The sequence below is a fragment of the Hemitrygon akajei genome, unplaced genomic scaffold (genome assembly GCF_048418815.1).
Source record: "Hemitrygon akajei unplaced genomic scaffold, sHemAka1.3 Scf000076, whole genome shotgun sequence".
NCBI lineage: Eukaryota > Metazoa > Chordata > Chondrichthyes > Myliobatiformes > Dasyatidae > Hemitrygon > Hemitrygon akajei.
In genome coordinates, this window is record NW_027331962.1 from 2,725,668 (window position 1) to 2,737,379 (window position 11,712).

At 55.3% G+C, this 11,712-nt stretch overlaps 1 protein-coding gene across 2 annotated transcripts in view; it reads left to right on the forward strand.

Annotated features, from left to right (window-relative positions):
• LOC140722395 (NACHT, LRR and PYD domains-containing protein 3-like) overlaps nt 1-10,835 on the forward strand; it is a 77,463-nt gene extending 66,628 nt beyond the window's left edge. Inside the window, exons 2-5 of one of the 2 annotated variants that reach the window (XM_073037144.1) lie at nt 6,776-6,862; nt 9,422-9,592; nt 9,748-9,915; nt 10,080-10,835. In XM_073037144.1, the coding sequence (XP_072893245.1) occupies nt 6,776-6,862; nt 9,422-9,592; nt 9,748-9,915; nt 10,080-10,167 (514 nt within the window). In that variant the 3' untranslated portion in view covers nt 10,168-10,835. The remainder of the gene's footprint in view (nt 1-6,775; nt 6,863-9,421; nt 9,593-9,747; nt 9,916-10,079) is intronic. The other variant, XM_073037145.1, reaches the window with a different exon arrangement.
• Nucleotides 10,836-11,712: the final 877 nt, after the last annotated feature.

Consider the following 11,712-nt stretch of genomic DNA (forward strand, 5'->3'; position numbering starts at 1 on the left):
CCTATCACCCTTCCTCCTGTGGCAACTCTCCCCAATCCCCCTTCCTCCTGCGGCACCTCTCCCCCATTCCCCTTCCTCCTGTGGGTTCTCTCTTCCACATGCCCCTTCCTCCTGTGGGATCTCTCTCCCCCATCCCCCATCCTCCTGTGGAACCTCTCCCCCATCATCCTTCCTCCTGTGGGATCTCTCTCCCCCATCCTCCTTCCTCCTGTGGCAACTCTCCCCCATCCCCCTTCCTCCTGCGGCAACTCTCCACCATTCCCCTTCCTCCTGCGGGTTCTCTCTTCCCCATCCCCCTTCCTCCTGTGGGATCTCTCTCCCCCATCCCTCTTCCTCTTGTGCATCTCACATCCCCATCCACCTTCCTCCTGTGGGATCTCTCTCCCCCATCCCCCTGCCTTCTGTGGGATCTCTATCCTCCATACCCTGCCTCCTGCGGGATCTAGCTCCCCCATCCCCTTTCCTAATGTGGGAACTCTCTCCCTCAGCCCCTTTCCCCCGCTGGGAACTCTCACCCCATCCACCATCCTCCTGGGGGATCTCTCTCCCCCATCCCCCTTCCTCCTGTGGGATCTCTCTCTCCCATCCCCCATCCTCCGTGGGATCTCTCTCCACCATTACCCTTCCTACTGCGGCACCTCTCCCCCATCCCCCTTCCTCCTGTGGGATCTCTCTCCCTCATCACCCTTCCTCCTGCGGCACCTCTCCCCCAACCCCCTTCCTCCTGGGCCACCTCTCCACCATTCCTATTCCTCCTGTGGGTTATCTCTCCTCCATTCCCCTTCCTCCTAATGGGATCTCACTCCACCATCCTCCATCCTCCAGGGGGATCTCTCTCCCCCATCACCCTTCCTCCTGTGGGATCTCTCTCTCCCATTCCCCTTCCTCCTGGGAGATCTCTCTCCCCCATCCCCCTTCCTCCTGTGGGATCTCTCTCTCCCATCCCCCTTCCTCCTGTGGGAACTCTCTCCCTCATCACCCTTCCTCCTGCGGCACCTCTCCCCCAACCCCCTTCCTCCTGGGGCACCTCTCCACCATTCCTATTCCTGCTGTGGGTTCTCTCTTCCCCATCCCCCTTCCTCCTGTGGGATCTCTCTCCCTCATCCCCCTTCCTCCTGCGGAACCTCTCCCCCATCCCGCTTCCTCCTGCGGCACCTCTCCACCATTCCTATTCCTGCTGTGGGTTCTCTCTTCCCCATCCCCCTTCTTACTGTGGGATCTCTCTTCCCCATCCCCCTTCCTCCTGTGGGATCTCTCTCCCCCATCCACCTTCCTCTTGTGGGATCTCACATCCGCATCCCCCTTCCTCCTGTGGGATCACTCTCCCCCATCCCCCTTCCTCCTGAGGGATCTCTCACTCCCATCCCCCTTCCTCCTGTGGAATCTCTCTCCCCCATCCCCCTTCCTCCTGTGGGATCTCTCCGCCCCATCCCCCTTCCACCTGTGGGATCTCTCTGCCCCATCCCCCTTCCTCCTGTGGGATCTCTCTTCCCCATCCCCCTTCCTCCTGTGGGATCTCTCTTCCCCATCCCCCTTCCTCCTGTGGGATCTCTCTCCCCGATCCCCCTTCCTCCTGTGGTATCTCTCTCCCCCATCCCCCTTCCTCCTGTGGGATCTCTCTCCTTCATCCCCTTTCCTCCGCTGGGAGCTCTCACCCCATCCCCAATCCTCCTGGGGGATCTCTCTCCCCCATCCTCCTTCCTCCTGTGGGATCTCTCTTCCCCATCCCCCTTCCTCCTGTGGGATCTCTCTCCCCCATCACCCTTCCTCCTGCGGCAACTCTCCCCCATCCCCCTTCTTCCTGCGACACCTCTCCCCCATTCCCCTTCCTTCTGTGAGTTCTCTCTTCCCCATCCCCATTCTTCCTGTGGGTTCTCTCTCCTCCATTCCCCTTCCTCCTAATGGGATCTCACTCCCCCATCCTCCATCCTCCAGGGGGATCTCTCTCCCCCATCCCCCTTCCTCCTGTGGGATCTCTCTCTCCCATCCCCCTTCCTCCGTGGGATCTCTCTCCACCATTACCCTTCCTACTGCGGCACCTCTCCCCCATCCCCCTTCCTCCTGTGGGATCTCTCTCCCTCATCACCCTTCCTCCTGCGGCACCTCTCCCCCAACCCCCTTCCTCCTGGGGCACCTCTCCACCATTCCTATTCCTCCTGTGGGTTATCTCTCCTCCATTCCCCTTCCTCCTAATGGGATCTCACTCCACCATCCTCCAGGGGGATCTCTCTCCCCCATCCCCCTTCCTCCTGTGGGATCTCTCTCCCCCATCCCCCTTCCTCCTGTGGGATCTCTCTCCCCCATCCCCCTTCCTCCTGTGGGATCTCTCTCTCCCATTCCCCTTCCTCCTGGGAGATCTCTCTCCCCCATCCCCCTTCCTCCTGTGGGATCTCTCTCTCCCATTCCCCTTCCTCCTGGGAGATCTCTCTCCCCCATCCCCCTTCTTCCTGTGGGATCTCTCTCCCTCATCCCCCTTCCTCCTGCGGAACCTCTCCCCCATCCCGCTTCCTCCTGCGGCACCTCTCCACCATTCCTATTCCTGCTGTGGGTTCTCTCTTCCCCATCCCCCTTCTTACTGTGGGATCTCTCTTCCCCATCCCCCTCCCTCCTGTGGGATCTCTCTTCAGCATCCCCCTACCTCCTGTGGGTTCTCTCGCCTCGATTCCACTTCCTCATAATGGGATCTCACTCCCCCATCCCCCATCCTCCTGGGGGATCTCTCTCCCACTTCCCCCTTCCTCTTGGGGGATCTCTCTTCCCCATCCCTCTTCCTCCTGTGGGATATCTCTCCCCCATCCACCTTCCTCCTGTGGGATCTCTCTCTCCCATCCCCCTTACTCCTGGGTGATCTCTCTCGCACATCCCCGTTCCTCCTGTGGGATCTCTATCTCGCATCCCCCTTCCTCCTGTGGGATCTCTCTCCCCCATCCCCCTTCCTCCTTTGGGAACTCTCTTCCCATCCCCCTTCCTCCTGCGTAATCTCTCCCCCATCCCCCATCCTCCTGTGGAACCTCTCCGCCATCATCCTTCCTCCTGTGGGATCTCTCTCCCCCATCCCCCTTCCTCCAGTGGCAACTCTCCCCCATCCCCCTTCCTCCTGCGGCACCTCTCCCCCATTCCCCTTCCTCCTGTGGGTTCTCTCTTCCCCATCCCCCTTCCTCCTGTGGGATCTCTCTCCCCCATCCACCTTCCTCCTGTGGGATCTCTCTCCCTCATCACCCTTCCTCCTGCGGCACCTCTCCCCCAACCCCCTTCCTCCTGGGGCACCTCTCCACCATTCCTATTCCTGCTGTGGGTTCTCTCTTCCCCATCCCCCTTCTTCCTGTGGGATCTCTCTTCCCCATCCCCCTTCCTCCTGTGGGATCTCTCTTCAGCATCCCCCTACATCCTGTGGGTTCTCTCTCCTCCATTCCACTTCCTGCTAATGGTATCTCACTCCCCCATCCCCCATCCTCCTGGGGGATCTCTCTCCCCAAAACCCCCTTCCTCCTGGGGGATCTCTCTTCCCCATCCCTCTTCCTCCTGTGGGATCTCTCTCCCCCATCCCCCTTCCTCCTGTGGGATCTCTCTCCCCCATCCTCCTTCCTACTGTGGGATCTCTCTCTCCCATCCCCCTTCCTCCTGTGAGATCTCTCTCCCCCATCCCCCTTCCTCTTGTGTGATCTCTCTTCCCCATCCCCCTTCCTCCTGTGGGATCCCTCTCCTCCATCCGCCTTCCTCCTGTGGGATCTCTCTTCCCCATCCCCCTTTCTCCTGTTGGTTCTCTCTCCTCCATCCCCCTTCCTCCTGTGGGATCTCTCTCCCCCATCCCCGTTCCTCCTGAGGGATCTCTCTTCCCCATCCCCCTTCCTCCTGTGGGATCACTCTCCCCCATCCCCGTTCCTCCTGTGGGATCTCTCTTCCCCATCCCCCTTTCTCCTGTGAGATCCCGCATCCCCATCCCCCTTCCTACTGTGGGAACTCTCTTCCCCATCCCCCTTCCTCCTGTGGGACCTCTCTGCCCCATCCCCCTTCCTCCTGTGGGATTTCTCTGCCCCATCCCCCTTCCTCCTGTGGGATCTCTCTTCCCCATCACCCTTCCTCCTGTGGGATCACTCTCACCCATCCCCCTTCCTCCTGTGGGATCTGTCTTCCCCATCCCCCTTCCTCCTGTGGGATCTCTCTTCCCCATCCCCCTTCCTCCTGTGGGACCTCTCTCCCCCATCCCCCTTCCTCCTGTGGGATTTCTCTGCCCCATCCCCCTTCCTCCTGTGGGAACTCTCTTCCACATCCCACTTCCTCTTGTGGGATCTCTCTCCCCCATCCCCCTTCCTCCTGTGGGACCTCTATTCTCCATCCCCCTTCCTCCTGTGGGATCTCTCTCCTCCATCCCCCTTCCTCTTGTGTGATCTCTCTTCCCCATCCCCCTTCCTCCTGTGGTATCCCTCTCCTCCATCCCCCTGCCTACTGTGGGAACTCTCTTCCCCATCCCCCTTCCTCCTGTGGGACCTCTCTCCCCCATCCCCCTTCCTCCTGTGGGATTTCTCTGCCCCATCCCCCTTCCTCCTGTGGGATCTCTCTTCCCCATCCCCCTTCCTCTTGTGGGATCTCTCTTCCCCATCCCCCTTCCTCCTGTGGGATCACTCTCATCCATCCCCCTTCCTCCTGTGGGATCTGTCTTCCCCATCCCCCTTCCTCCTGTGGGATCTGTCTTCCCCATCCCACTTCCTCCTGTGGGAACTCTCTTCCACATCCCCCTTCCTCTTGTGGGATCTCTCTCCCCCATCCCCCTTCCTCCTGTGGGACCTCTATTCTCCATCCCCCTTCCTCCTGTGGGATCTCTCTCCTCCATCCCCCTTCCTCTTGTGTGATCTCTCTTCCCCATCCCCCTTTCTCCTGTTGGTTCTCTCTCCTCCATCCCCCTTCCTCCTGTGGGATCTCTCTCCCCCATCCCCGTTCCTCCTGTGGGATCTCTCTTCCCCATCCCCCTTCCTCCTGTGGGATCTCTCTCCCCCATCCCCGTTCTTCCTGTGGGATCTCTCTTCCCCATCCCCCTTTCTCCTGTGAGATCCCGCATCCCAATCCCCCTTCCTACTGTGGGAACTCTCTTCCCCATCCCCCTTCCTCCTGTGGGACCTCTCTGCCCCATCCCCCTTCCTCCTGTGGGATTTCTCTGCCCCATCCCCCTTCCTCCTGTGGGATCTCTCTTCCCCATCACCCTTCCTCCTGTGGGATCTGTCTTCCCCATCCCCCTTCCTCCTGTGGGATCTCTCTTCCCCATCCCCCTTCCTCCTGTGGGACCTCTCTCCCCCATCCCCCTTCCTCCTGTGGGATTTCTCTGCCCCATCCCCCTTCCTCCTGTGGGATCTGTCTTCCACATCCCCCTTCCTCTTGTGGGATCTCTCTCCCCCATCCCCCTTCCTCCTGTGGGACCTCTATTCTCCATCCCCCTTCCTCCTGTGGGATCTCTCTCCTCCATCCCCCTTCCTCTTGTGTGATCTCTCTTCCCCATCCCCCTTTCTCCTGTTGGTTCTCTCTCCCCCATCCCCCTTCCTCCTGTGGGATCTCTCTGCCCCATCCCCCTTCCTCCTGTGGGATCTCTCTTCCCCATCCCCCTTCCTCTTGTGGGATCTCTCTTCCCCATCCCCCTTCCTCCTGTGGGATCACTCTCACCCATCCCCCTTCCTCCTGTGGGATCTGTCTTCCCCATCCCCCTTCCTCCTGTGGGATCTGTCTTCCCCATCCCCCTTCCTCCTGTGGGATCTGTCTTCCCCATCCCACTTCCTCCTGTGGGAACTCTCTTCCACATCCCCCTTCCTCTTGTGGGATCTCTCTCCCCCATCCCCCTTCCTCCTGTGGGACCTCTATTCTCCATCCCCCTTCCTCCTGTGGGATCTCTCTCCTCCATCCCCCTTCCTCTTGTGTGATCTCTCTTCCCCATCCCCCTTTCTCCTGTTGGTTCTCTCTCCTCCATCCCCCTTCCTCCTGTGGGATCTCTCTCCCCCATCCCCCTTCCTCCTGTGGGATCTCTCTCCCCCATCCCCGTTCCTCCTGTGGTATCTCTCTTCCCCATCCCCCTTCCTCCTGTGGGATCTCTCTCCTCCATCCCCCTTCCTCCTGTGGGATCTCTCTCCCCCATCCCCCTTCCTCCTGTGGGATCTCTCTCCCCCATCCCCCTTCCTCTTGTGTGATCTCTCTTCCCCATCCCCCTTTCTCCTGTTGGTTCTCTCTCCTCCATCCCCCTTCCTCCTGTGGGATCTCTCTCCCCCATCCCCCTTCCTCCTGTGGGATCTCTCTCCCCCATCCCCGTTCCTCCTGTGGTATCTCTCTTCCCCATCCCCCTTCCTCCTGTGGGATCTCTCTCCCTCATCCCCCTTCCTCTTGTGGGATCTCTCTTCCACATCCGCTTCCTTCTGTGTCTTTCCATCCTTTACCTTAGGACATGCCTCTTCCTCCATCTCCCATCGACATTTCCCGATTCTCAAATCCTCCTCACTGTTTGACTTTCTCCCCTTCACCCCTGCCCATTCCGACTGTCTCACGTCAGGAACACTTTTCTAACCATCAGGGAATGAGTGAGAATATGTGGGGTTTACAGGGTCACACCGACAGGCGAAATTACTGACATTCGGTGAATTCATTGGAGCTGGGCAGTGAGGGACATTGACAGTGATGGGAACTATGATCAGTGAATTAATAAAGGGTTTAATGTTTCCTGAAATATCCGTGTGAGAGAAATTGCCTCAGACCCACGGTTTTAATCATTATGTTCAGCAATCTGTCTGTTTGTGTTTAGTCTCGGGGGGAATGACCTGGGAGATTCAGGAGTGAAACTGGTGTCTGCGGCTCTGAGGAACCCGGAGTGTAAAATACAGAGACTGTGGTAAGTACCAGACTGTGGGAGATTGTGTTTACAGTCACTGGGTGTCTGACACTGAACATTAATGTGATCAGTAATTGTGTTACTGATAAACACTGGGGATTTGTACCGTCTCCTGTCTCTCCGTGTCCTTCACCTTCACTCTCTCTCATCTCCAGGCTGGAGAATGTCGGTCTCACATTCTGGTGCCGAGGATCTCGCCTCCGCTCTCAGTACAAACCCATCACTGACGGACCTGAACCTGATATCAAACTCGCTGACTGAGTAGCCTTATAATCTTCCAGATTCATATCATTACCTAGTTTTTGAACCTTTTGGAAGCTCTGCTTTTCTTCTTCACTAGATTTACAACGGCCTTTGTGCACCACAGATCTTGTACCCTACCATCCTTTCCATGTCTCATTGGAACGTATCTACTCAGAACCCCACGCAAATATCCCTTGAATGTTTTCTACATTTCTTTGGTCCGTTTCCCTGAGGACATCAATTTCCAATTTATGCTTACAAGTTCCAGCCTGATAGGCTCATAGTTCTCCTTACTCCAATTAAAGGTTTCCCTAACTTGCCTGTTCCTATCCCTCTCTAATGCTATGGTAAAAGAGATAGAATTGTGATCACTATCTCTAAAATGCTCTCCCACTGAGAGACCTGACACCTGGCCAGGTTCATTTCCCAATAGCTGATCAAGTGCAGCCTCTCCTCTTGTAGGCTTATCTACATATTGTATCAGGAAACCTTCCTGAACACACCTAACAAACTCCACCCCGTCAAAACCCCTCACTCTAGGGAGATGCCAATCAATATCTGGGAAATTAATATCTCCCACTTCAACAATACTGTTATTCTTACTTCTTTCCAGAATCTGTCTCCCTATCTGCTCCTCGATGTCCCTGTTACTGATGGGTGGTCTATAAAAAACACCCAGTCGAGTTATTGACCCCTTCCTGTTCCTAACCTCCACTCACAGAGACTCCACAGATAATCCCTCCATGACTTCCTCCTTTTCTGCAGCTGTGACACTATCTCTGATCAACAGTGCCATGCACCCACCTCTGTGGCCTCCCTCCCTGTCCTTTCTGAAACATCTAAAGCCTGGCACTCGAAATAAACATTCCTGTCCCTGCACCATCCAAGTCTCTGTAATGGCCACCACATCATATCTCCAAGTACTGATCCACGCTCTAAGCTCATCTGCTTTGTTCACAACACTCCTTGCATTAAAATAGACACACCTCAAACCATCGGTCTGAGAGCGTCCCTTCTCTATCACCTGCCTATCCTCCCTCTCGCACTCTCCAAATTTTCTCTATTTGTGAGCCAACCTCCCTTTCCGCCATCACTTCTTTTCAGTTCCCACCCCCTCCCAGCAATTCTAGTTTAAATTCTCCCCAATAGCCTGAGCAAACCAGGATATCGGTTTCCCTGGCGTTCAAGTGCAACCCGTCCTTTTTGTGCAGGTCACACCTGCTCCAAAGGAGGTCCCAGTGATCCAGAAATCTGAATCCCTGCCTCCTGCTCCAATCCCTCAGCCACGCATTCATCCTCCACCTCATTCTATTCCTGTACTCACTGTCGCGTGGCACAGGCAGTAATCCCGAGATTACTACCTTTGCCGGTCCTGCTTCTCAACTTCCTTCCTAACTCCCTGTAGTCTGTTTTCAGGACCTCTTCCCTTTTCCTACCTATGTCACTGGTACCAATATGTACCACGACCTCTGGCAGTTCTCCCTCCCACTGCAGGATATCTTGGACGTGTTCTGAAACATCCCGCACCCTGGCACCTGGGAGGCAAACGACCATCCGCGTTTCTTTCCTGCGTCCACAGAATCGTCTATCTGGCCCTCAAACGACAGAGTCACCTATCACTACTGTCTTCCTCTTCCTTTCCCTGCCCTTCTGAGCCACAGGGCCACTGTTGCCTCCACCAGGTAGGCTGTCCCCACCCCTCTCCAGCAGTACTTGAACAGGGGTACTTATCGTCAAGGGGAATAGCCACAGGGGTACTCTCTAGTACCTGCTTCTTGCCCTTCCCTCTCCTGACTGTGACCCACTTCTTCAGTCTCCCGTGGCCCCGGAGTGACCACCTGCCTGTAACTCCTCTCTATCACCTCCTCGCTCTCCCTGGCCAGACGAAGGTCATCGAGCTGCATCTCCAGTTCCCTAACTCGGTCCTTAAGGAGCTGCAGCTCGACACACCGGGTGCAGATGTTGCCGTCCAGGAGGCTGGGAGTCTCCAGGATCTCCCACATCTGACACCGAGCACAGAAAACCAGCCTCACACACATACTCTCTGTCTGTATTGTAAACAGATAACCTACCTCGCCTCGACCCTTTATCGCCGAAGCCCCGTTGAGCCAAAGCCTTCCTACTCTGTCTCCCACTCCTCTGACGCTCGCTCTGTAAATCTGTCTTCCTTTTAAACTCTTCTCGCTCTTCTCACTGGCCGACTTGCGCAGTCGTGCTGAAGAAAAAAATCAGTAATTGTGTTACTGATAAACACTGGGGATTTGTACCGTCTCCTGTCTCTCTGTGTCCTTCACCCTCACTCTCTCTCATCTCCAGGCTGTGGGATGTCGGTCTCACAGATTCTGGTGCCGAGGAGCTTGCCTCCGCTCTCAGTACAAACCCATCACTGATGGATCTGGACCTGAGTGATAATAAACTGGGAGATTCAGGAGTGAAACTGGTGTCTGCGGCTCTGAGGAACCCGGAGTGTAAAATACAGACACTGGAGTAAGTACCAGACTGTGGGAGATTGTGTTTACAGTCACTGGGTGTCTGACACTGAACATTAATGTGATCAGTAATTGTGTTACTGATAAACACTGGGGATTTGTACCGTCTCCTGTCTCTCTGTGTCCTTCACCCTCACTCTCTCTCATCTCCAGGCTGGACAATGTCGGTCTCACAGATTCTGGTGCCGAGGATCTCGTCTCCGCTCTCAGTACAAACCCATCACTGACGGTGCTGAACCTGGGATCAAACTCTCTGACAGACCGATCTGTCCCCGCTCTCCGCCGCCTCATACTGACCCACCCGAGTCTGGAGTGGATCGGGTGAGTGTTTGTGTTAATGTTCAATGTGATAAAATATCAGCGGATCCGCGGGTTTTCTGGTGATATTTGTCTGTGAGTGTTGTTGAATCATTAACCCCGGTCCCCTGTTACTGACACTGTTGTGTAATCTGTCTATTTCATCTTTATTCTCCCATCTGTTTCAGGCTGTTGAGGAATCAGTTCAGTGAGACCGGGAAGAAGGAACTGAGCTCTCTGCGGGAACCCAGACCCGGACTGAGAGTGTATCTGTGAACATCTGAATGTGTGAACATCCCCGCCCGCGGGATGGGGACATTTGGCCGACTCCCCGCCCTCCCCTTTAACTCCCGCCCTTACCTTTAACGGCCGCGCGCCGGGGCTGATTCCCAACGGTTTTAACGGAACCGGCTCGGGCCTCGCGCTGTGTGTGTCGCTCGCAGCGGTCCCGCAGTGACGTGTTTCCGCCTGCTGTCCGGCGGGGCAGCTTCCGCCGGATGTGCGTGTGCGAGACTCCCCACGTGACACCCCGGGGAATTACCCGGACAGGAAGAGCCCGGGGTCCGGGGCTCAGTCTGGGACACCGGTGTCCCGGGGTCGGGGGGATGATCCCGGGAGAGAATCCTTTTGCTCCCTTTGCTGAGGACGGTGCATTCGGCAGCCTGGCCGATATAATGATGTTAAATGGACAAATCCCTCGGCAGTGACCCTGGATCTGCAGCGATCCCGGACACGGCCCTGAAGTGTGATTTTATAATCATCGGTTCCCCGATGCAGAGTGACGGTGAGAAACGGCACTGATTATTCAACCGGTCACTCCTTGTCGCCGGTCAGTTAATTGTGTGTGACCGTGAGCAGATCATTTATTCCCGCACGATAGCAGCTCACACATTGTTTCATTTATATTTCTCATAAAAAAAATCAATAAACCGCTGTATCTTCCTGTTTTGTGTCGGACTCGAGTTTTATTTGAGGTTTCTGTTGCCCCCCACACCCTGTGCACTGCAACAGTGGGTCGGAGCTCCTCACACTGACACAGTAGCGTCTCAGCTCCAGGCTGAGGGAGGTCGGACAAGCAGAGTCTAGGAGCCCAAGATCTCATCTCCAGCAGATAGATAGATAGATAGATACTTTATTCATCCCCATGGGGAAATTCAACATTTTTTCCAATGTCCCATACACTTAATTGTAGCAAAACTAATTACATAAAAATACTTAACAGTAAACATATGATATGCATCTGAAATCACCCTCTCAAAAAGCATTAATAAATAGCTTTTAAAAAGTTCTTAAGTAGTTTACTTAATACATTGAGTCCTAACCCCGGCACTTTAACATATCTTACTCCTGGCGGTTGAATTGTAAAGCCGAATGGCATTGGGGAGTATTGATCTCTTCATCCTGTCTGAGGAGCATTGCATCGATAGTAACCTGTCACTGAAACTGCTTCTCTGTCTCTGGATGGTGCTATGTAGAGGATGTTCAGGGTTTTCCATAATTGACCGTAGCTAACTCAGCGCTCTTCGCTCTGCTACCGATGTCATACTTTCCAGTTCTGTGCCCACGACAGAGCCCGCCTTCCTTACCAGCTTATTAAGACGTGAGGCGTCCCTCTTCTTAATGCTGCCTCCCCAACACGCCACCACAAAGAAGAGGGCGCTCTCCACAACTGACCTATAGAACATCTTCAGCATCTCACTACAAACATTGAATGACGCCAACCTTCTAAGGAAGTACAGTCGACTCTGTGCCCTCCTGCACAAGGCATCTGTGTTGGCAGTCCAGTCTAGCTTCTCGTCTAACTGCACTCCCAGATACTTG